The sequence below is a fragment of the Prenolepis imparis genome, unplaced genomic scaffold, assembly GCF_030444845.1.
Source record: "Prenolepis imparis isolate NDT839.2.m4 unplaced genomic scaffold, iyPreImpa1.0 SCAF_7, whole genome shotgun sequence".
In the NCBI taxonomy this organism is placed as follows: Eukaryota; Metazoa; Arthropoda; class Insecta; order Hymenoptera; family Formicidae; genus Prenolepis; species Prenolepis imparis.
In genome coordinates, this window is record NW_028141165.1 from 11,411,004 (window position 1) to 11,438,786 (window position 27,783).

The 27,783-nt window shown below is 32.2% G+C and overlaps 1 protein-coding gene and 1 long non-coding RNA gene across 8 annotated transcripts in view; one reads left to right on the top strand and one right to left on the bottom strand.

The window, feature by feature from the left end:
* Fas3 (fasciclin 3) overlaps window positions 1-7,706 on the bottom strand; it is a 301,339-nt gene extending 293,633 nt beyond the window's left edge. For 3 of the 7 annotated variants that reach the window (XM_083042522.1, XM_083042523.1, XM_083042521.1), the window contains exon 1: window positions 6,348-7,706. In XM_083042522.1, the coding sequence (XP_082898648.1) occupies window positions 6,348-6,447 (100 nt within the window). In that variant the 5' untranslated portion in view covers window positions 6,448-7,706. The remainder of the gene's footprint in view (window positions 1-6,347) is intronic. The other 4 variants (XM_083042524.1, XM_083042526.1, XM_083042525.1 and 1 more) reach the window with 3 other exon arrangements.
* The window catches only part of LOC145938777 (uncharacterized), a 431,555-nt gene that overhangs the window by 263,055 nt on the left and 140,717 nt on the right, over window positions 1-27,783 (top strand). The window contains exon 4 of the long non-coding RNA XR_014425733.1: window positions 10,902-11,039. This is a non-coding gene — a long non-coding RNA (uncharacterized LOC145938777). The remainder of the gene's footprint in view (window positions 1-10,901; window positions 11,040-27,783) is intronic.

Sequence of the window (27,783 nt, forward strand, 5' to 3'; positions counted from 1 at the left end):
GTATTACAAAACTATGCGTCAAAGTATTATTCATTCCCAGCATTTATACGGTTCTTAGAATCGTTTTGTACATAGAACACTAGAATCTGCAGAATAATGTGTCTCGATTTGAACAACCATATGCCTATGCCTTCATTTTTTATTACTCTCAACAAAAATATTTCTTCTATACGGTCAATAAATCACATTCATACAACATGTATGTAGATATGTGATAAAATGTAAATAAATTTACTATATATAAATCTAGAAAATATGCATATATGTATATATACACACAATTGAAGAAAATATATCTCATTATTTGTGAATAACTTGTCACAATCAATTAAGGCTTTAAACCGAGATGCTAATTATTTTGTAATTATCGCAGCCGTTTTATTTACGGATGAGGACGTCGAAACATTCGGTACATTATTTTTCGCAAACGAGATTAATTCTTAATCGAACAATAATTTTTTGTAATTTTCGATAAAAATAGAATGTAAATTTTGTTTGATTTGATCAATCATTTCTCAAACATTTTTGGAATAATTGTTTCAAAGATATATTTTTCCTCTTGATTAATGAAAATGATTAAAAGATAAATGATTAGTCGCGGTTAAATGTTAAATAAAAACTCGAACTTTGGTGCAAATTAAGAACACGACTGAAATATTTTACCAATAGATTAGAGTTATTTTTAGATTGAGTTAATAATATCATTATGAATCGAAATATTTCGCTTCATGGCTGATAAATTTAGCACTATTTCGATTTGATATTCAATTTTTTGATCCGTTGTATTATCTAAATTCGATTATCATATAAAACGGTAAATCCTTTATTTAAAGTATCCCGTTAATCTCTTTCTCTATTTAATTAAATCTATTTATAAAATTATATTCCTCATGTGTTGTACATAAAGCGGCGCGAAACAAATCCGATTGTCGTGGCACAGGTATATAAGACGAATCCAATAGCTGGCATTTATCAATCTAGGTTATACGAACAACAGCCTAACATTATATTTGCTGCTTATGTGTAATATGAATATTGCAAAGTATTGCAAAGAATTGCGTTACATATAATTTTTATGCACAGACTACTATTTAATTTATTATGTTAATACGAAAATTTTATCATTTTTAATATATTTTTAATATATATATAAATTTTTTATTGTTTAAACTTAAACAGCTACTCAAACGTATTATATATTAATACCGTAATGTGCGATAAATTAATTCGTTTTAAAATATTTGTTTTCAAATTTGGCGATTAAAATAATACAGAATAAAAACATCCGAAATATATAAATTTGTAAAAAAATTTGTAAAAAATTTATTAATATAATTTTGAACACGTGTATCGCGGCGATCGATACATGATACATATAATACATATTTCGGTAGAAATAACGTGACGTATAAAAATGCCACGTGTATATACATATATCGACATTGCGTGCGTGTCATCATAAAATATTCTGAAGTACGCCTTGGAAAGTTTAAGGTCACATTTGCACAAATTCGCTTTTTGCTTAACGCCGATTAAATTCGTGTTCGCCTTGATTTGCAATGAAAGGTCGATGTAAATCTGATGCAATTGCAAATTCTCAGCGTGTGCCATGCAATATACTTGCAATTAAAATGTAAGATGCATTCCAAGTAAATTCGTTGACACATCTTGCATTTCTGCGGAATCGCGTCGGGCAAGATCTATTTCACGCGCGTAGACATATTCGTCACGGGAGAAGAGACGTAATTTTATATTTTATAAGCACTTGTGGCAAGTGACGTCATGTACTTAACGACGAATTATTATGATTTGGTCATGCATGTTATAACCTAATTCCCAGAACAGAATGAGTCAGTCGGTCGATAAATGTCAGTTGTTGATATGCTTTAACTTTGATCGTAAATACAACGTATAGGTACGTGCATTTATATGTGCAAGTATGCATCAATGATAATGTCACAATGATCCAGCGAAGATAAAAACTGAATTAATAGAAATATTTTTTACTCTATAGAAAATTACTTAAAGATCGTGGTTATTTTTTTGACAAAAAATAGAATTCTGACGTATAAAAATATCTCATTAATTTATAATAAAAAATAAATTTTAAATCTCAAACTAATATCTTCGGGCAATTACGTAACAAACATACATATTTTTTATTTTAAAAACCGCAAACCTATTACTCTCTTTCTTTTCAAAATTTTGTTGTTTTGTTAGCATCTATTGAAAAATAATTGTATTTCTTGCTGTGTAGGGTATAAAGCATTAATGTTCAAAAAAAGCTCTCGGAAAAAAATTTATTTTCCTTGTTGCCTGGTCTTCTTTGCAAACCATTATGTCGACACGCGTATTTTGTATTTACGCGAAAGACTATCGGCCACCACAGAGGCTGCAAAAATATTACAAAAGGTGGAGGGAGATTTTCGAAAGCCAGTAAAAAATACTTGTTTGGCCGAGGGAGAATATTTATGTACAAACACAGCGGGAAGGGATTTCGAAGTAGAACAAAAAGAGATGGGAGAGAGAAGGGTAGAGAAAAAAAGAGAGTGATACTGGGATGATATTGTTCGAAGCGAAGAGGAAGTGAATGACTGAGGATTTAAATTCGATACTTGATACGCGCACGGTTGTTGATAAAACCGTACCTCTGGATGGATAAATACGAAAGAACGATAGTCTGCCAGTTCTCTCTTTCTCTCTCTCTACCTCTGCCGAGTGAGTATATTTGAAAATTTGGTCTGCCTTCGGATGTTCGCGATTGTGACCGAACGCGGACGAGTTCCGAGTTTGTTTTGTAAACCGAACCGCCACGAAGTTATAGAGTAGTAGTCGATTCCAGATTTTACCGAAAATATCATTTCTTTGCGTTGAGTATTTTTCACCGACTAAAATGTGGCAAACCTTTCACAAACTCTACGACGTGATATGCGCTCTTTAAGTAATCTTATCAGATATTATTCGGAGCGCGAAGAGGAAAGACAAAGTATGTTTTATCGCATTAGACGTTCGAATCGTGCACTTGTCAAAACAGAAAGCGAACTACTTAATAGCCATATATTTAGTTTCTACAATTAGATTATGATTCTTTTACGCAAAATAGATCAGCTGAATAAACTAGAAATTTTAGGTCAACATAATTTCTACCACTTGTTCGATCGATGAGTAGTTCTTGATATTAGTAGAATAAATTATTATCATTTCATATATTCATGCTATCATTTTTCAATGATACTAATTATATAGCAACAATTCGCATGATTCGCGTTCGCATACAATTTGAAGGAGGAGGGGCATTGATGTATTTTATATTGATAGTTAAATATTTATCGATTATATATACGAAAAATAATGCATTTTTAGAGAAAGAGAGAAAATATATAAAATAATCGAACGTAAAGATTACATAAAATAAAGACTATATAAATTAAAAGTTATGCAAGGCATGGTATAATTTTAGTTGCTTTAACGATGTTTTAAATTCGATATGTGAAAAAAATATTAAATTAAAAGCGCTGATGTCAGTAATGGTTAAGTAAGCGTAATGTCATTGCCCACTCGGTTATCTTACAACGCTAAGTGTGGAAGAATGTGGGTTACATTATGAAACAGGGCGGTGCCCTAATTAGTCCAAATTCCCCTACGTAATCTGAGCACCCGTTACACAATTAATGTAAATGTTATCTACAAAGGAGAAGAAGAGAGAGAGAAGTTATTATAATAATTAAAGTATATCTATGTGTGTGTGTGTGTGTGTGTGCATCAATCAAATAAAATTTACATTCTATTTTTATCGAAAATTACTGTAAAAAATTATCGTTCGATTAAGAATTAATCTCGTTTGCGAAAAATAATGTTTCTAATGTTTTCACGTCCTCGTCCCTAAATAAAACTGTTGCGATAATTGCAAAATAATCAATCATCTCGGTTCGAAGCCTTAATTGATTGCTATAAGTTATTTGCAGATAATGAGATATATTTTCTTCAATTGTATGTGATATTAATTGTTTATCCGGCTGACGCTTCCTTGCAAATAATCAGCTATCATTTAATTCACTATTTCATATAAAATATAATTGTAAGTAATTTAATATCAAAATATTAAAATATATAAAATGCAGAATGGTTAAAAAATCCACACGTTTAACGTGACGGTTTAATACGTTAGCTCTTCAAATTCATGAATCGCAAAATGTAGATTTATGATGTAACAAATTTTTTATAAATGCATGTTTTTTAATTAAATAAAAATTAGGATTTATATATAGATTCCGTGCCAATAAAAATCTTACGGATGCAAACGAGTAAATCAATTGATGTATATACATATGGTAAATTTATATATATGTATATACATATATATTATCGTCACCACTTCTGATTTGCTTCAAAATTTACATGAATAAGCTTCTTTTTAGTCTACAATTAAGATGTATGATATTTTCAAGCCGGGCAAATAATGTGTTGTCTTCGGAAAAAATTGTCAAGTGACGTTTTCGCGTTTAAGAATATTTTGTCTTTTGAGTTCCTCTCCACCCCTCTACATCTCGCCGCAAAAACCACTTTTTTAAATCATTAGTTTTAAATCAGAAATAGATTTGAATTAGATTATATTTTCCGGAAGTGGGCTTCCCGTAGGGAGGTGGAACCCACTGCGTTCACGCATGTACTTTGCAAGACGAAAAGAAGTTCACTCTTCGTCTTCCAAAGTATGTATATGTGTGGACACAGGTTTCGCCCTTCCTCCCCCTATGGGGGCAGGGCTCCACTTCCGGAAGAAATAATCTACCATAAACCTACTTCTAATTAGAAGATGTGCGCGCCACTTAACAATTTTTCCAAAAGACAATATATTACTTGCCCGGCTTAAAACATCATAAATCTTCATTCTACACTAAAAGGAAGCTTCATGTAAATATAATGAGGCAAATCGGAAGTGATGACGTTAATATAATTTACCGTATTATATATATATCCGTTTTCACTAAATCAGAAACACTTCCGTATCGCGAATTTATTAGCCACTGCGAAATGTAACGCTTCGGAATTAATATAAATTAATAACAATAAATCCTACTTTGTATCGAGACCTACATTTTTCGCGAATAAAATTCTTTTTTTCTTTAATCCTTTCAACACTGCACATTGAAAGAGATTTCAATATTTTCTCTCTGATTCATTTTTCTAATAAAAAATCTCGTTAAAAACACAATTCTTCTAAATTCAATAAAAAAACAATAGAGATATTAATAAGATGATAACAAGTTCAAAATAGTATATGCTGCTTGTTTCTAATATCATATAATAATTAAAATTTAACTGTAAAATGTATGTTATACACCATACAATTATATGTTATTACATAATATTAAGAGCAATCAATATATTTCGGATTTCTCGAAGACGAAATGGTTACCGCGATGCCCATCTTCGCGAGTTTTAATCACATTTGAGAAATTTGATAATCTATATATTCGTCTATTTAACTTAAAATACGATATGTTCAAGAATATATATATATATATATATAATTTTACGATAACTTATTGGTTATTAAAGTCACTTATAGTGTGATAAAAAAAACTCGTTTTTTCGTATTAAGCTATACGTAAAAAGTTTTCTACGAAAAATATCGAGTTTATATATAAAAAGCAGGCAACTGTGGAAAATTATATTTACACATAAAGTAAAATAACTTGTTTCTTTCTCTCGTTTTTGATGCAATTGAATTTTTTAAACGAATTATTTGAGCGATATTACCAGTGATATTATATAAAGTTGCACGGATATGTTGAGTGAAATAGACGTCGTGAAAAATTTTTAAATTTTGTTGTAAATATTTTAACAATCTATATATGTAAGAATATTTTAATTATTGTTAATGTTACATTTAGAACACGCCATTACCCACGTCCCGAATTCGTTTCGCTCGAGAAACGGACGCATTCAGAAAATCATCAAATCTCATTCCGGCTTCCGCAACACGTTGGATAATCTCGTCGATGACGATATTCGCGAGAGAAGCATGCCGACAAAGCATTCGCATTTTCCCGCCAGTAATTATATTTCATATTTCGCGTCGTCGCACATTTTGCTGACGCTCATAAATCGAGATTGTGCGTCAAAAAATGCGCATTACGAAACACATATACAAATATGTAAAGTCCCAATAAAATCTCATTATAACGAATTCCAAATCGAATGAAGTCTACAGTATCACGATTTCGTCAGAGATATACACACCGATAAGAGCGCCATCGTCGTTGATCGACGTTGTGCATTCAAATTACGGTATTCGTCATAACGAGATTTCACTGTGTGTAACTTATGTAACGTATTTCCCGCACCTTTAACGAACGTCGCACACAGCACGGCGAAGACACAGGCCCAGACGGTGGTGGTGATCGTCGTCATCCTGCAGCGGCTGGTAGCTGGCTTCAGGCACATCACAAAAAAGAGAAACACTCGGAAACTGATTTTTTTCAGTCGCGAACTTCAGGCGTCAACTCCGCGAACAACCGCGAATGAACACAAAAAAACTCGAACGCAGCAGTGTGCGTGATTTATCGACGCGGACGAACGGGTGTCGCGAAAACGCGCGGGGGAGGTGTCCGCGATCGAATCCGTGAATCCGTTAATCCGTTAATCCGAATTCGAAAATCGTCGACTCGTACAACCGAGACTGAGAGAGGTGCGTACGTGCACAACCGGAGAGCTCGACGCGCGAAGACCGTCTGCCGCGCACTTACTTGCAGCGCGCTTCGTGAGACTTCGGCCAACTACCGAAAGCGCCCGAACACCGAACGCGCCGCGATTCCCCCTTCCTTTCCACCGCTCTTTAACTCGTGCACCTTATACACTGTGCGTACCTACACCTACTTTCTCGTTCCATAACCTTCCTCTATCCCACGCACGTCGCGTCGTCCACACTGTGTCGTACGCGCGAGATCGAACATTATCCTTGAATCGACGAATTTGTACTACATATCTCCTCCGCGAACGTGTTATTCTCTATCCGGCCGCTTTGTTCGGTACCGACGCTTCTCTAGTCACTCGATATATACATAGGTATAACGCGGTGTATGCTTCAAGACGCAGCAACTTCACGCGAATGTAAAACTGATGCGTAAAATTGTCGTGTAAAACTGGCGCGCAAAATATGTACCATAACAAACTCGAGAGGCAGACAAATAAATCAATTGTTATCACGCGAATACGATATTCGTCTAAGGAAATTTAATGAATATATAAATGAGATGTCGAAATAGTTCTCGATTCGATCGAATTAAAGACCCGTATCGATGTACTTTAAAGACCGGAATACTTTTTTCTCGACGCTATGTCGCAATGTTCGAAGCAAAACAATTACACACACCCGACGAAAAGACGAAATAATCTCGATCGCGTGTGTTTGTCGGTACTTACTCTCACTTTTCGGCGTTCAATCGTCTCTGCGCGGGATTTGGCCTTGACGACAAACACGGAAGAAAATACGGAGCGATCGCCGCGATGCCGCATACTTCGATACGACGCAAATATTAAAGCCCCGATACATTTACGCACAATACGACAATCGTCCGATTGTTTTCTCGACACCCCCGACACTTATTTAGCGACGATAGATTATTAAACGGATTAGATTCACACAAGTACGCGGACGTCCCGACGCCAACGACTGCTCACGACTCGCGACACACTGCAAATGGCCGCGAGCACGAAATATCTCAATTTCCGTTTCCGTTAAGACGTCATCCAATCCCGGCGTTCCAAGTTTGTACGTAAATCGCACATAGCTGTCGCGACATGAAGTACTCGGCTTTAATAGACGTAATATTAACAGATATGCATACGTTAAATATAAACGCAGAATAAATATTAACGCACGAGTAAGATATTAGAAAAAGTTTCGGACTGACTCGCGCGATAGCCAGGATAATACTAAACTGAAGAAACTGTCTCGAAAAATGTGCGTGGAAGCCAAGAGAAGGACAAGGAGGGAGATTCTCGGTCACGAATAAAACGGTGTGTGTGTCATATACATGTGTCGATCCGTATTATATTATATGGCGCACGGTAGAAATTGAACCGAGATAAGCGCATGATCCGAAAAAAGGATAGAAACGTATGAGAGAGAGAGAAGGTAAGGGAGAGAGCGAGATAGAGAGAGAAAAAGAGAGAGAAGCGCAGCGAACGAAGCGAGGTAAGCATGCTATCGTGTATATAAACAAAAAGAGGGTGAATTCAGTCTGAAATCTTCGCCCGTCTCGAGCACGAACCTGTCGTATGTTTTTGTATATAATTTCTCCCTCAATACAATCTCGATCGTCGTGAAAAATAACCAACTTTTCGTGATTCTTACTCGTGTCGTATATACGAACGCGTTACACATAATTTATAATGCTATCACAGTATTAATCTGTGATGCTATCAAGTATAAGAGATAAATTATCTAATAAATATTGCAACGTATAATTATCAATAATTAGTTATGAAAATTATGTACGATTTTTTTATCTCTTTCTCTCTCTATTTCTCTCTTTCTCTCTTGTCTTTCATATTCGATATACACATGTATTAATGTCGCGTTTGTCTAATCAAAGGTGGCGCCATATGGCGTTAAATTCACATCGTAGAAACATTCACGCATAGGATCACGTGACCACGGTACCTTAACGTAAAGTGAAAAATTTCTCTTCGCGCATTATCACTTGTGGAATCGATATACGTTTTAAAATATAGATTTAATCGCGATCGAGCATCTCGTGAGATCGGAGAAACGGAATCAGTTTATATTACGGTATCTGGTGAGTGTTAAAAAACGGAATCAGTCTATATTATTACGGTACAATATTATGCATCACAATGTCCAGCCATAATGACCTCGCCACATAACCTGACTTTAAATAATTTGATTTATTATATACTCGATTCACGACTCTCTTTATGTTACTGAGAATAAATATTGTTTGCAGGTAACATCGGGAATGCCAAGAAAGATATTCGTCGTTGTATATTTCGTGCATTGATATACAGTATATATCGATCATCGTGCGAATGTGCGATAATTATCGAACAGTCTCGGTTCCAATTGTATAAGTATTAAATACATGAATATAATTTTCGAGTATAAATATTTCGTATCGGGAGTGTCGCGAAAAGTATCGGGAGTGCCGAAAAAAAGTATCGGGCGACCGTCGTATTTTGTGTAGCATCGAGAATGTCGAAAAAAATACCGGGAGTGTCGAAAAAAAGTATCGGAAGTTAACTCTGCGCGAGTCCTGCACTTCAGATATTATTGAAGTAAGTATATTAATAAATGAAAAGCTTAAAGCTTAAATGACAGAGTAGAATAAATATTATATAAAAAAATATAAAAATATTATAAATAAATATAGTAAAATATTATTAAAAGCCTAAAATAAGTTAATAACATGTAGCATCGAGAGAGAGTTTATAAAAAATCGAATATATTATGCGAAAATATCGTCTATCGCGTTAATAATTCCATCACTGAGAAAACAAAAGATTAAAATCTTAAAAGATAATATTTAAAATAATATTTTTTTGTTTTTCTTCCAAGAATATAATTAACTCGAAATTATCGAAATTCTCAATTATATATTTTTAAAAATATAAAACTGTTTGAATATTTATTTTAAAAATACTATTAGCGATATCTCTTGTAAATTAAAGATGATCTATCATTCGATCGGATGCATAATGTAGTGCTGAAGCTTAAGATTTAGATTTGCAACCACTCGGATGACAAGCTCGTTCGGGCAATCCGTTGAGCGTACTTACTTTAGGTGCCGATTTAATCTTTAGCGAAGGTAAGCGGACTCACGACATTATCTGTGCGCTTATCTACAGTCTCTTGGACTCCAGAGAATCTAGAGAGTTATGTATCTTTCGTGTCCGAGTATGACATGCGATGTATATCACTCAGTTAATGTCGTATCGTAAGGCTTAAAGATAATCACGATAATATATGAAATAGTCTGACACAATTATTGCGTTCTAGAAGTACTATCATAAAGTAAAACAATGCGATATTAAATCGACTAACTACTAATTAATATTATTAAATTGATATAAAATTTACAAACATTTAAATAAACTATTTTATATAATTTATTTTATGTATTATACAAATAAAATATTAGGTTCGAGAGAGAAAGTTCTTTCTTGTTAACTCACACAATAGTATATTTAGGAACGGATAAAGTTAAATCAAATGAATAAATTAAAAATTTATTATGATTTTTATTAATTTCTAATTTATTAATTTCATATATGTATATGTATATATGTATATATATTGCCGCAGTAAATATTTTATAAAAATGAAAATGCTTTGCTCACTCTCTCACGTACGAGATCTTAACTACTGTAAATTTATCTTTAACTTTTTAAAATTTCGTAAAAGCAGCGAAACACGGCAAAGTAGTCGCGTTACTTTAAAGTACCTCTTATAAAGTTGAACCATAATGTAAGCAATCTATATAAGTAAACCAATATTATATGTAAACGACCGCGCCGTTTTGAGGAATACACATAAAGAGAAGCGCGCAACTATCTTTATTCTCTGACAAATTCGGAAGAGATCTGTAGAATTCGTAGTATGCGATAAGAATAATCAGAATGAGGTAGAAGCTGATTGTGATCGCGGACCGATATGGATATACGTAAATTACGTGAACGAAGGCAAACTCGAGAGTTAGTTATCAGTGAGCTCGCGGCTGTTATCGCATATATCGTATAAAGCGGAGAAAAGAGGCCAAAGATACGTCAAGATACGACATGTAGGTGAATGAGAACGAGACGCGCGTGCTCCGGCAGGATTATACGATACAATAATGATCAGATGTCGATATTTATATCCATTTGTAATATTGTTGCAGGTTTGCGAACGCAATTCGTCGGCTGCAATACGGATGCACGTGACTGAATACGAACCCGACGTCGTTTCATCGTGGTTGGTGCAACCGATACCGCAACGAAGAAGCCCTAGGGAAGGTCTACCTTCGCAAGTGTAACAGGTAAGAGAAATGTTGATCTCGATACTAGTCGAACGAACCTACCATTGTTGTCGTCATTGTGCAGCCGTGTGTCATTTGTATGAAAATATAACGGGATGGACGCACGTGCATCGTTTGCGCGTATCCCATAGAGAACATATTGGCAAAAGCGGCTAAGTTGTCTATATATCGATTTGTGACAACTAGAACACGTTTACTGTTTCCAAAATATGAAAAAAAAATGTCAATCAAATAATTATAATTTTCATTATAATTATAATCATAAATACAATATTTGAAATTCATTTTATTTTGTGATCAAATATTTCTTATATTTATTCTCTCACTTATATATAATCATGTGTGTTTGTATGATAATAATATCTTAACGAATTAATAATAGATATAATAATTATACTTTGGCACATGTTATAAATGTGAGAAGCAACACTATACAGGATTACTGTCACCAAATATACTATAATTATCTTGACATAATCTTGATAAAATTGTATTAACAAGAAGAAGAAAAATGCAGCATTTGAGCATTTTATGAATATTTTCTGGCCATTAAGACAATTTCATTAAAACAAATTGTGGAAAACAGAGACATATGAATATTATATAAATGCGACGAAATAAAATAAAATTTAGAGCAAAATTACGTGATTTCGTAATTTCTCTTTTTGCGGTTTAACGTTGATATCATCGGACACTTTGACGAGAATGTTTCAATGAACGGCAAAAACGATATCACGAAATTTCCCCGGAGCGTATCGCGACGATCATATTTTTTTGCGTGCGACTAGGATAACAGTAGAAAAAACTAGAACTGTATACGATCTTCTATTTTTTTATCATACATATCAAATTATATAAATATAACAAACAATAACAAAAAATAAAATAAATATTTCGAAAAAAATATATTTTTATTTATAAAATAGACAATGAAATTGAATGCGCCGACGTGTAATAATTAATAAAATATTTGACATAGAAAATTGAAATTTTAATAAAGTGAAATTGTAGATGAAATATGATATATCTAAATTTTTATTTGATAAATTAATGAATTAAGAATACAACTTGAAGAAAAGTTTTTAAAAAATAAATAAGATAAGTCAGGATAAAATTCAAAAATATTTTAAAATTATTATTCATACTAAACGTTTTATTATTATTATTGCCAAATATATTTCAATTAGCTATAATCATTAATTATAAATCTTGAAATTATGATTCTCTTTTATTAATTTTTGCTTATAGAGAAATTTAAGATTTTTATTATTTCAAAATTTTTATAAAACAAACAACAATTTTTCTCAAAAGCTATTTACACTTGCTTTATCCTAATGATGAAACGAAAAGCGTGTCTTTCAAAAATCAAAATTTAGTCACTTTATATCACAATAAATTTTCACATGGCCATGGCTTTTGCTAAATATCCTTACTTTTGTCGTTTGCATAATGGCATAGAATTGCTACGAATCGTTATTAAAGCAATTATTCGCGCGCGTGTTTCGACATCTTTTAGAGATAAAGTTTTGGTACATGATCAAACGATCCTGGTAGTACGCTGCCGTTTCTCTATAGCGGAGGTACGCTGCTTATGAAATCGACTAATCGAGTTGACTGTAGTTGTAAATCCACACGCGTATATATAATCGTGTTAACGTCGAGACAGCCGAATTTGTAGCCGGTGATGGTCACTGGCTTCGTAAGTCCATTAAGTTACGATCATTCCTCTGAGCCATCTAATATTTCAACCATTTATATCCGTATCCATCACATGGAATATCTATAAAATGAACCTGTTTAATCCACACGAAATGATATGTGATATTTAAGCGAGGGTAATATTCTAAATTTCAATAATACATTTTTTTCTGAAATATTCTTTGCAGGTTTTTATATACTTTTTCTAATTTGTTTACCAATTTTGTATTTTTAATCTGTCATTATAAGTATATAATAAACTAAGTATATAATAAAATAAGTATATAATAAACAGAAATTATATGAATCAAATAAAAATTTGTTAATATGCATGCTTTATATTTTTCTTCTTATAAATTATTAATGATTTTTTTCTATTATTCTCTTAGTCGCACAAGAAAGATATGATTTTAAACTCATAGCACACGATAACGCGATAACGCGATAACTTTTTAGATTCTATGTCAATCACTTTTTTAGCAAACAATTTTATATTTTAATAAACTGTATCTGACTATATCTGACGCTGCAACAATACGTTTGCGCGAATAACTCTTGTTAAATTATACCACAGTTTACTCCACAATGCGGCATATTTTGATTCATAACATAATTAAGCAGTAACGTGTTCTTCTAAACATAACTTTTTGGGAAATACTGAAGCTCTTTTTGCACTTTGCATTCCCTACAGTAAACTATTATCGTTTGAGACAAAACTTTTCCTCGATAGCACAGAAGGAATATCACATCATATTATAGATATGATAACAAGTTCCAGCTGATGTTAATGAATAATGAATAAACCAGCGGCGACTCGAATTACACGCTTGTATGAGTTTGCTCTGTACCCAAACGATATCGTAACATTCGCTAATGCAGCATATCAGAAAATTCCGTCATTGCTCAGCTTTTGTTCAATATAACGATGACATTTTGCGTCCTTGTAAAAATAATTATATCTGATATATTTAACATAGTCAAAATAGTTTATATAAACGTAACGTACAAAACAACGAATGTGCATTGATATAAAAATTAAAGAATGTTTCATTAATTATTTTATTTTGTGTAATTTTATTCAAGATATAAGCGATTTATTTATATGTAAAACGAATTTTTTTTTTTACATTAGAAAATATTAGAATATATTTTTTATCTGAAAAAAATTAATAGCTTATTTCTCAATTTTTATATCTATGATTTTATATCTAGCTTAGCTACTTTCGTATAATTAAAATCGTTAACAATTATAGCAGTTTTCTTGTTAGAAAAATACGAAAGCAATGTTTCCAAATACCGAAAACACAATTTAACGTAACGAGCTGCAGCGACGATAGCTGACACTAGCAAATGTTGATCTCCTAACTGGTCGCAAGCCGAGTTACACGTTTGTATTAACAGGTTTCATAGTCAGTTTATACAGTACTACTTGGAAATTCAGGAGTGTGTACATACACGATGCACATCAGAAAGTTACGTCACTATTTTATTGGTTAGCTAATTACTAGAAATTATATGATTTTCCATTTCCCTGATATAAGATATATTAAGAGATTTACAGTTTTACTCGACTGGAAAGTTTTGCAAATTTAGAATTATTTTGTAACAAAATTTTAATTTTACCTCATTTCTCTCTTGTAACCAATTTTTTTGTATACAATTTTTTATTTTTTATACTGTCTCAACTTCCTCAATTCCATAGAAACTTTCAAATATTTTTTTCTCTATTAAAGATAGATCAATTTGAAATTAAGTTAATAACGATATACATATGTAATGATTGTGAGAATTGACCAGAATTCTTTATTCTTTATATATTTATTACTGAAAGAGAATCTCTATTCTTACAAATTCCCAAGACAATTTACATATATATAACGCGAAAAAAATATATGTAATATCATTATAGCATTAAAATTAGTAAAGATCTCGAAATTGTCATTTATTTACAAAAACCAATTTTTGGTGACTTTAATTTACGCGATTCAAATATCGTATGCAATATGAATTACTGTAATCAAATGAATACGGTACGCGTCCAATCAATGTAGATTCATGTTGCAGTAATATATATCTATTTTGATCAAAAGCTTTTTGCGCCGTTATCACGTTTTTTACAATTTACGTGGCAGACATATACATATAAGACATCTTTATATGCAAAAACTTTTATTTTTACGTTAATATCAATTATTTTTATTTTATTTATTTACACGAGAATTTGAAATTATATCTTTGAATATGAGTATGAGAAATTTTTTGTTAATATCTTGAAATTATATCTATTATTTCTAAAGTTTGAAAATGATGTGCTATAATCGCGTTTTACGTTAAAAGGTGTAATATTGGCTTAATACTAACTTCTCAGTTGATATTTCAATCTCGTAATTATTCAGCGATCTTCTGCAAGTTTTGCGAGATGCTAAGCGTGCCGATCTTGTTATATCAGCACGAGTACAGCAGATACGAGTATATAGCTTAAGTTCTTAACATGCTTCGAAACAATTTAAAGTTCCATAATTGACAGGAACATGTGCGTTGCGTAACTATATTAGCATTCATTATTGTGTGCGACAGAACTTTGTGCAAAAATGCATTTGGTTACTCGGCTTCGTTACGCTAATGGGCTCCTTGTTATCCCTTTAACACAGTAGATGCTCTCAGTATCGCAATTAGTATCATCCTATTAACTTATTTATCTTGCTACTTTGAATTTGGGATTGAACGTAATTGTCTGTTTATACTTGCTCATTTTAGACGAGGGTATGTATTGTCCCCTCCTAAGGGTTGCTAAACAGATTTTATTATCGGTAAAAGTATGCAAACGTATTCTCGAGATAAAATTGCGCGATAATTCTCTTCTCTTCTGACAGAAGACAGAAATTTCACGATAATGTAACGTCGCTACTAAAAACGTACCGCGATCAATGCGAATATTATTATAAATAAAGGTAAAAAGATAGAACATATATTATTGCAAGAGAGTGCGAACTTTAAAATCGTTGCACTCATCTCACTACTCTTATAATGTTTAAAAAATGATAAAAGCAGTAGGTTGATAAAAGTCGAACTATTCGTGAATATAAACTTGTAATATTTTTTCTTATCGCGATCTAATCTAAATAAGATCATATATTGGAGTCACAACCTTGTAAATGTATTTTTATTAAAGCTGACACTTTAAAAATGTTCGTCGTAGACATCGCAATCTCGTCTTTATTTTTCTTTTGCTATGCATTTATTATGCTATCTGCTAAAAACATTATTTTGAATATTGAAAGTAAGTAATTAATGAGAAAGATATTTAAAGAATTTATAAACAAATCTATTATTATATTATAAACGTCGAATTAAAATACTTAATGCTATATCTTTTTTACTATCGCAAGTTATAAAATAATTTTTATATTTTTGTATAAGAAATTATATATTATATTGTAATATGTATATACATATATATATATATATATATATATATATATAATCTCATCTGAAATTAAATTATTTGTTTGCCATTAGTTTATTAATTAAATTAATACTTGTAAATTCTGTACACTTACATTTATGAATTATTCCGTTTATACAAAAAAATTAATTACTCTTTAAAAATGATTTTATAGTAGATTGCAGTAATATTTTTCTCTATTTTAATTTGTAACGATTGTTTGTTGCGAATGATTGTTACAAATTCAAAATATCGACACAAATCTCGAGAGAGAAAAGCACGAGTACGATAGCATCAAAGGCCGTAGGACCTATTCAGTTCAGGCATTTAATATTGGTACGAACATTATTCTGATGCAAATATGAATTGTATGCATATAGCAATTTTTTAAATTGATATCGGAATGATAAAGTGTGCGAAATAGTAGCGCTGATAGTATATTCGTTACGCAGCGAAATCAAAGGTAAAGGTTGAAGCACTTCTATATATAATATAATAAAAACATAGCAACATTTGATTAATTTATGTGATATCATTGATATCGTATTAATGTTTATTTATGAGAATATTGTTCAAATAATTTTGCATTGTTGTTGATATTAATTAAAAATATTTGGAATAATTTATTTCTTAATTAAGATCTTTTCCACACAGAGATCGATCTTATAAACTTTTTATATGTAAATTCTGAAAAAAATATTTCTTGTCGAACGATGTATGAGTGCAGTTTGCGATCGCTAACGCCATATATAATATGCACATACATACAGCGGCATTTTATAGCTAGAAATGTTTCTCTAGTATATATGTATATATATATAGGTATAAATCGTAAGATTTCTGCTCTAGAATTAGTAAAATTGAATGTAGGTATTAAAATATTCCGCATACCCATCCAGATGGCACGTTATGTCAAACTCTGTTTCCTACTCAGTTTCCATCTCGGTATTCACCGAGAAATTGGAAACCTACGATGGAAAAGAAAACAACGTAATTTATGAATAACGCAATTCGCGTCATAATCATAATATTTATTTTCTCCTTTGGCGCTGCGAACATTTTATCGAATATTTCAACGAATAACTCGAATGAGCAAGGGGAAAGTATCGCGCTTTAATGCGTCTCAACGAATATCGATATATATCGAGGGTATAGATTTTTATTCGTAAATGTACGACATGCAGAGGATGGGGAGAGGTACTCGATGCAGAAACAAAGAGATGGTGGATTTTATATTCAGAATCGTATCGCGTACTGCAAAGAAGTTTTTGCATTAAAGTATTTCTTATAACGAGTTGAGCATATGCTCTCTCGTCTGCTCTCTCTTTCTGCTCTCTCTCTTTCTCTCTCTCGGAAAATTAGGACGGTCGTTACAATGTTTAACATCGTTGAATATTCTGTATTTTTATCACCGCGCCGTGAATTAAAGGGGATAATTGCACTATACGACTGCTGAATTAAAGCGCTTTGGCATGTGACGATCGATTTCCCCAGTTTCGCATAATACTGAATGATTGAGACTCTCGCATACGTAATTATCATTAGATTACCACGTGTTAATTGCATGCAATTTGAATGTGTTATTTGTTTTGTGAAACAAAACAGATATCTGTAATCAATTTGATTTATACATATATACATATCGGGTGTTAAAAAAGTGGCGGTTACGCTGTATAGGGGTGAATTCCTGAGGTTATTTGGAGACGATTTTTCCTCAACGAAAATGTCGAGAGAAGTCATCATTTTTTGCAAGCTCCCAATTTTTGCCATCATATATCTTGGTAACTAAGCCTTAAATTAAAATTCTATTAAATTAAAGTCGACTTGAAATTAATTGAAGAATGTAATTTTGTTAATATTTTAATTCCACAATACTTAGTTTACGAAAAGCCCTTTATTTTCAATTACTTATAACTGGAAAATTATTGGTGCCTCGACATTTTCACTGAGGAAAAATCGTCTCCAAATAACCTCAGGAATTCACCCCTATACAGCGTATCCACCACTTTTTTAACACCCTGTATATATGAAAAAGATTTCTTTTTAATTGGAAATATTTATTGATTATTATTATTCGCTATTTGTATTTCTATCTTACAGCATAAAGAGAAATGCATTATAGCAAAGCATTTTTAGTATAAAATCGTTTTTAAGATATGATACATATATTTGCAATCTTTTTTATGTTATATCCTCAATTATTTATTCGCGACTTCATTGACGATTGGCCACTTAATGGTAAGAAACTTTATTGCATCGGACATCACGAAAATAATTGAAAGTATCGACGTTTACAAATTTGAGTTTATTGGAAAGCTAAATAAGATCGCGCGAAAATAATAAAGAGATTTGTGAACTGGAAAGGAGTTGCACAATTGCCTAATCAAAATGATAGTATCGACAATAGGAATGTTTACGAGCTGCAATGCGCGCGAAGCGTTAATTATTTCCAGCTACTTGGCTGATGCTATAGTTGATTGACGGGACCACAGACACTGAATTAGAGTTCCTGGCGGGCGTCGACCACCGTGCGGAAATTGAATTTCGATGACAAGCACGAAATATTAATGGCCGATGTGCGCCGCGTTACTCTACCGTTACATAATATCCATTCCGGTCTTCGCGCAATGGTAGAAATTGGGTGCAATTGTGGAATAATTGCGCATAATGGCCTCGCGAAAATATTACCGATTCATTGAACCGGCGTACACGTTTGCGCGTTAAAGCGCGAAAGGCATTTTAGCCACGATGAAAATTGGTTTAGGTGTTAGCATTACACTTCGAGTAAAATTTGTACTTACACTCGCGCGAAGACGTAATCGAGAGAAAATGAATAGCGATAATAATATTGATCTATTCGAAATATCATTTAAATTTACTTTTAATTTTTAAACTATTATTGAAATATATTATTATATTTTAGAAAAAAAACATTCGCATTTAATTCTAATTGTATACGTATTGCTATAGATAAATTATTAATTATTATTATACTTATTTACATAAATCATTAAAGTTTGTTGAAGAATTGAAAAGAAAACGTTTATGTGTGTAAATAATAATAAAATGTTATCAGATAATCAAGTTTAATATATTTATCAGATTTGCAAACGTTTATACGTGCAAGACAAAACTTGGCTGAAGTTGAAATGTAAGGAAGTTACTAATGTCTTGTACAGAATAATCACAAAATTATTAAGAGAAAAGCGCAAAGTTAGATCTGCAGAAAATTAACTGCTCTCATTTTCCGAAAGGATATTCGAGAAGCGCAGCGATCGATCCGCCCGTATATCGTTGTAGCATAATCGCATTTGCACGCTGTACTTTGATACAGAATGTCCGTAAAATCCTTTTTCGAATGTCCGATGAATGAAATTATTACGGTCGGCTTTGCGGGTTTATTTCTGAAATATGTTACGCGCCATCAAGACTTTTGAATTTGTCGTTGCAAATTCCTATCCGAACTCTTTCATTATTCTATTTATTTATATAGACAAAGATATTTTTTATTTCGACTATTCTTTGTTATTTATATGACAAACGCATAAAATACACTGTTGAAGTATGTTTTATTATACAATATTCTTTAAAAAAAACAATCTTTTATACATTCTATAACGCATATTTTTATATAAAATATTTATCATTTTAACTTCAATTTTAATTAAAGTAGCTATTAATAGCTTCGATTACAATAAATTAATTTTGCTTTTAATATTTTAATAGAGATACGATAAATAATACTCAGACAGAATATATGAAATATATTTTATAAAAATTAAAATATTTACGAGTATTATTGGATATGTATTCAGGTCAAAAGATTTTCGATTATATGCAGCGCGATTTCAATGATATCACTTTTCAATTCATGCAGCTATTTCATCGTTTTAAGATTTATCTCTTGGAGAGCACATGCTTGTGTTTCAAAAGAAAGACGAGAAATTTGCAGAAAAGTGAATCTAATAAATTTCTAGTCAATTCGACTCGTTCTATTCTCTTTTGTAACTTAAAGAGCGTTTTGAAAGAAAAATGGTTATTGCTTTTCAAATAAGTCCACCAGATATGCATAAAAAATGAGAGAGCTATTTTATATATTTCGTCGAATCATACTTTACAAAGAAAAAAAGTTTGAATAACTAGTAAATATTTTAGTTTTTATATGATAAATTCTATCTCTCTCGAATGTTATTGATCATATTTCGTGTGTGATATAAAACTCTACATCTACAAATAAATGGTCAGTATGAAATGCCGTTCACATACACACGCGGGAAAGTATGCGATGCTTCGCGTAATAATTTTTATTGAAAATATCCAGGCAGGAAATAAATTTCAATTCTTTTTTTTTGCTTATATTTTTCGTTAATCCGTTTATATACGCGACGGAATTTTGAATGCGTCATCGAATGTGAAATAATACGTGTAGAATCCGAATCCCGTTGGAATTACAATACTGTGAATAGCAAAAGCGACTGTGTTTCTCTCGTTGGGAACCGAAGTTGCGCAAGGATTCAATTTCATGAGACGGGAGAATCTACTTTGTCGTATACAGAGAACGGTCGGAGAATTTCGTTCCGTAATAGAAGAGAGTTGGTCTAATTTCGAAGAAAAGATTAGCGAAGAGCTAATAATCAGATTATTCACTTTAAAGCGTGCTTTTCCTATATTTCCGCCCTAGTTTTCATGAATGCAACAATTTATTTCTCTAGCGCTATATCAACAAATAATTGTTCCCAAAGACTTGTCACGCGAATATCATTTCACGCGTTCGGTGACCATTGATTTTATTTTAAAATTTGTACTTTAACTGTTATCCGTCGAGCATGTCAACAGTTTCTTTTACAAAAGTGATATTTAAATAACAATTTTACTGTGAAACGAATAAGCGAAATAATTCATAAACCATGTCAATATCGACAACCTATCTTGCAATTTTTAATTCCAACACATTCACACAGCTTTTTTGCTGTGGCACATATTTTTTCAATTCATTCTCTTAATATATATATATTTTTAATAAATCTATACAGATAATTAAATATTCTAAAACAACAACAATTTAATAGAATTTAATTTAATTTTTACTAAAAAAAAGCGCTATTTGAGTCGAAATTGTGTTGCTATTTTCTCTATTTTTTATATTTATGGAGAATATTGATAGGTTTTATTTATATAAAAAGTGTATTATATTGAACCACTATTTTCTATCTCAAATAGGTAATAAACAGTTTTCTACTTAAAGATTTTAAAGAGGAGCTTTCGGCAAAATTATAGATAAAAGATTAAATAGTCCCCCCCCCCCCCCCAAAATAAGATGCTCTGACTGCTTAAAGTATCAAAATAGATATTAGATTGTTAAATGTAGGGAAAAAATTTCGACTTGAGTTGTAAGCAAAAACCAATGAAACTTAAATTATATTGATATTGCAGATAATTATGCAGATAATTATGTGATATCGATGAATATCGGTTTTATTTTGATAAGTGAAATAGTTGGAAATATTTCGACTCGTTTTTTAACGCATAAACATATAGTTTGAATTGACTAGAGAAATATACAATAATTCATACAATACGATCTTGCAAGAAAGCCGGTAATTGGATATACGAAGATGCGACTGTGTGTATATGTGTGTAAGTTCTGTTCACAATGCGTCTGGCTTCGATTTTCAATAGCTGCTTTTGACAAGCACTTGCTTCTCTCTATACAATATTTTCTATATAAACGCATGATATGATAAACAGCACTACTATTACGATCTGAATCTCATATTGTATCGCATAAATACAATTAAAACTTTCTTAAAGGACTGTATAGGTGACTATTGATCCTATATAAATTATGATAAAGAAATCTGACATACGCATAAAAGCAATGCAATATAAGTTTACACAAAAGTTCATAAATTATTCATATGTGATAACTTGTGACATAAAACAGTATTAAACATGAAGAAGCTTACGAGTTTCATGAAGTTTGTATAGTGGCAATTTTATCATGTTGACAATGCACAACATTGGTTATTATATATTTAATAGCGTATGCAACAAAGTCGGTTTGATCCGTAGTTGGGAGAAAGTTATTATAATAGTTGGTTATATAATTGGCAACCGGATACACACACGCATACACTAATACCGCACGCATTGGATCTCGTTATCCCGCGCATTCATTAAAATATAATAGCGACTTGATAAAGTATGATCCCTTCAAAAACAAGTCGAAATCACGTTATTGACGAGGTATCGCGCAAACGCGACGTAAAATTATATTCGTGCGCTTGTGATTCTCTCTGATTTCTCAGAATAAAGTGTTAATAAATGCAAAAATTGGCGGCGGAGTCGAGTGTACCGCAAAGAAAGAAATAAAAGGAGTTTGCCGGCGAAGAGACCGGCAGAAAGTACGGCAGCTTTTTCCTTGAAGCCTAATTATACGAAATCGTAATTCAAGCGACCGCGATGGGACGAAGATTCCACGGAAATTCCGCACGCGGAGGGTCGATTCTTTCTTCATAGGCGGAATAACGTGGCAGTAATTCACTGGAATAAAACGCGAAGATAAACGCGACGCTGCCCGAAAGCGTATTTTGCGTATCTGCGTAATTATAGATTGCGATAATAAATTGCAATAATATCATATTATACGTATTTTATCTGCATTTTAATGATATTAAATTATATCAATTTAATTTCATTAAGCTCTGTATCTATTGACATACGAAATCGCGTGACAATTTTATTTGAGTAAATAACGTGTATATAATTGATTTTATATTATATATATATATATATATATTACGTAATTTATTTTATTTATTTTAATGAGAATATATATATTTTATTCAGAATTGGCATATATATATGTATATATATATATTTTTTTTGTTCTGAATAGAATTCTGAATAAAATATATATATTCTCATTAAAATAAATAAAATAAATTACGTAATATAAGTAACATTTAGTGAATAACTATTTTTGAATAAATGAGAATGCATTTCCAGCAGGTAATTGATCAATGTAGCGACGTGTTTATCAATCGAGACTTTAATGTTGCGGGACATTTTCCTCAATTTCGTTCGGGTGGAAGGGAATAATAATAAATGGCTTTGACTTTCTCGCAAATGGAAACGACATCTTATGAATGATGCGGGGGAGCATTATTACTTTTCAAATAATACTATATTGAGAGAATAAATTTCTCCGATCTAATCTTATTACTTAATTCGTGCTGCGTACCATTTTAAAAAAAATTAGCAAATCGATAACTATATAGGTAGGTGATAACACGGATATTCGAGGATCGATAATTTGCCGAGTTGCTGATTGAAATTTGTTTATACATCGCTTACTCCGCCAAACGCATCGCGTTGATTGTGAAAGATTTATCGATGCTGCGCGTCTATAACGAATCAAAAAATCAAGTATTATTGATCGTTACGTATTGGACGGTTTCGATTTTTGTTTGTAATGCAATCAGAGCCGGTAACGAGTTAACTTTTAAATGGCAGATTAAACGTTTTAATTTGCTCGCATTCGTTCGTTCGTTACTCTCGAAACGCTAAATGACAAGTAGGGCGCGGTATATTTTTATTTGTTAATGATGGATATACATCTTGAAGAATTTTAAAATATTTGTTTTCTTACTAATGCAATATTTTTACATTTATGCAATTTTCTAATGTTTGATATAGGAAATCTTGACGATACAAAATTAATTTCTATTAACATGTTTCTCTTTACAATTCGACTGTTTCGAAAGAAACTTAATTTATCAAATTCTTAAATTACATATGTTTAAATTAATATTAAACATTTAACCAAACTAAGCTCGTGTTTGAGCTTTTAATCTATTAAATTTTTGGCAAAACAATATTGACTACAGATTCGTTGAATTTTAACATAAATAATTGCAGTTAGGGATTAAGACACCTATATACATAGAATCACATCGAGGTTAATTAAATGATCACAACGTGGATAAATTGCGTAGACTAGCAAAAAGAGAAAATGGTGACAGAACGGTAATATAAAGATACGATGGCGGAAAACTGCGGAAAAAGATGCAGACGAGCGTGACGTTATTAACGACAGCGGCTTACGAACGTAAAGCGCAAGATGTCTCTCGGCGGTTATACTGTCCACCGGGTACCTTGGAGGCATTTATCTCGAGGCAAGAAGCTACGAGAGACCGCAGCGGAGATTTTTGTTGTTAATTTAAATTAAGTTTGCTACTCTTCTCTCTCTCTCTCGCGTAGGTGTATTTATAAAGAGAAATCAGTCATTTATTATGCAAAAAATTTACTATTTCGTTCATAGGATTAATGCCAAACGCACATACTGTGCATGTGCAATGCTAAAAGAAAGAAGATAAATTCCAAATCTCGAAGTAATCGCGACGTAATGGATTACCTCACGCAAATTACCACGTTTCTTAAGATTTAAATAAATATTTTCCTAAAATTTCCTAATTTTTTTTGTTAAGTTAAGTTAAGAGTTTGATAAAAACGCGACACAATCAGAGGATAAACCCTTAGAAATTTCGTTTACATTCACTAAGAGAACGCGAAAGCAGACAAAGTGAAAGCGCCAAATAATGTCGGAGACAGCCGGAACGGTAATTCGGAAACATGGGCAGATGGCGAACGTGCGCGCGCTATCTGATTTAATATTATTTTCATTTCGCGAAATGAAACTTTTGACATAACGTACCATTTTTTCCATGCATCCCTGGACATCACTGTGCTCGCTCGCATTGTTCCTACGTTTCACACGTCGGCGAGGACCGTCGCCGCAACGATTTCTCATGCGGTTAACGTTCGAAACATTCCGCCTCCCTTCTCCGCCACCATTCATTTACATTTTACATGCTGAAAAGTTGAGGCGACGTAGCGCATGCCAGATGGAACTTAAGTCCGCGCGGTACCCTGTTTATATTAAAACACGCGAAAACGTCCGAGCATGCTGCATAGGCGAGATTATGACACTCTGTGGACGCGTTTAAAATTCAATGTGCTTTTACGCCCAAGTTAGATATCGCGAATACTCGGAAAAATATTATGGATACTTGCTTAAAATATCTTCTCGCGATTTTATATCGACAACAAACTCAAAGTTTTAAAAAACTTTTTATATCAAAGAACTAAGCTAAAAGTACTTTGTTCGCTGAACGTAAAAAAATATATTCTACTCTGAGAAAAATCTTACGCTTTAAATTTTCAAACATGTTTCTAAGTATATAAAAAAATATTTACGGATAATTTCTCTATTTGACTTTGCTATTAAAATATTTACGCAGGGATAATCTTTTGAAGCATAGTACAAGGCATATCATTATTTTTAAGGAGAATTTTTTTATCCCATCATGATTTGATTTGGCCGCTATATATTTTGATTGATTAATCGCATATTTATTGATAACGATAAAAGAAAATTGTTTTACGTTGCATTAATAATATGCGTAACGCAGATCCTATCAAAGAGGTAAAGTTCTTGCGATACTCTCGCAACAAAGACAGTGTAACAGATTCAGGCATGGGGATGAAAATGGATAACATTACTGAAGGTGGATGATCAGGGAGGGGATGGCAAAAAGTACCATTGATTCAGCGCACAGTACATCCGTGTAATCCAGGTTATCCGCAAGTCGGCTTTTTATTGCCGAGACGGCTAATTTATCTCTCCGAAGCTCGCCCGCGTCTCATACATAAATCCTACTGACCGCCTCTGCACCATCGACTATGCAACATTGCATGTGCAATGTCTCTCTGAAAAGTGACGTATCCAATCCGGACAGTTAGGAAGACTGGAGATAATTTTGTATCGAGAAGTGTGATCTGTCAGAAAATTTTTTCCCGTTTTAAAATAGATTTAATATGAATTTTAAATGCGTTTACATACGCAGCGTCTTATCTCATCTGCAGCATGCTCGGATATTTTCATATATTTTAAATAACATAGCTATTTTTACGAAATGATTGTAATTATTGTCTCTAGCCGGATTAAATATATTATATACATTCTAATTTCAACTTTTTAGCCTTTTTTATCTTTAAAAACGACTGAGATTCTTTTTTACTTTCAAAAACACTTACATTTATTTTTACAAAACGAATAATTATGACGGTCCTAATGGAAAGCTCAAGTTGCTCGAGAGAAAGTAAATATAATTAATTGTCATTTATGTTAGACGCGCGTTTGTCGCCACGGAGCGGTCAACGAGCTGAGCTAAAATTGCAAAAAATTATATTAATCGTAATCCAACGAAAATTCACGCGTTTGCACGCATGATACGTTGTATGTACATGCTAACTGCATGTATTCTAATCGGCTAGTGTCCGCCGCACTGTGCAACATCCGGATCGATTCCGGTCCGTCACGATGGTGCTGGCGGACGCATTAAATCCAAAGCGGAAGCATACGGGGGCTAAAACGTAACGAGAGAACATTAGCAGAGTGCTAGGTAGGCTTTCAAGTACTTACCCCCTTTTGCTTCACCGTCGAATCAACCACTCTTGTTGCTACTCTATTCACCGACGTTCCTTATTCCTTCTATCTCGCGCCCCGCATTGCCATTACCTTCGCCCGATACCCGTATTATTCTCCGTTGTAAGTCGTAATTGTACGTTACGGTCACCAGCCTTCTTAAAGATTGCGCGAAACGGTCTGGGAAACACTTTCTAGTTCCTTGCGCGAGCTACAAAATTCTAAATATTTTGATTCTTGACACGGTAGTAGATTTAAATGATTATTTGGAGGATAATTTAAATTATATATGTGAAAAAATATATTATTCGGAGATGTGTGATTTTACTTTTATTTTTAAAATGTACTACAAACTTAAAGTAAACATAATTATAAAATATATATAAAATATAATATATAATTATATATTATCATTTATTTTAATATAGCCATACTTAAATATTTTTTTATAAATCTTATATTTTATATTCATAATTAGCGATAAAAAGATATGATTACAATTATGCATTTATATGTTATTTTAACAAAATATGTAGTAATTATTTCACAATGAGGATTAAATATCGCTGAGTTTATGTATTATGATTTTTACATTGAAATATTATTTCATGAATATTTATCTCGAAGTAAAAAAAAATGTATGCATCGCAAACAGCATTTCCGATTTGACATACTTTTTAACTCGGTCGTCCATTTGTCTCTGATGAAACGGCGGCTCACGCGGTTGATACGGTAATGATTGATGAATGTCTGTCAGAGACACCGATTATCTAACGACAGTTGGTGTATGTAAAAAAGAATGTTATTCACGAAGGACGTTGGGATAAAATATCAGTCAGTCGCAATATGAAGTGATAAATCCATTTTACAATATATGTAAAACCGATTTTATGAACGAAAATGAGAGAGATTTTTGTTGCATATGCCACATATCAATTAAAAATATTAAAACAAAAAGTTTAATAATTTTAGGTTTTACAATGAAAATTTAACATTATTCACAATATAATAAATATATATATATAATTAGTTTTATAAATATTAATTAAAAATAATTAATTAATATTAAATTATAGAATAGATTGTGTGAAAGATAATTGATGATGCCGAAT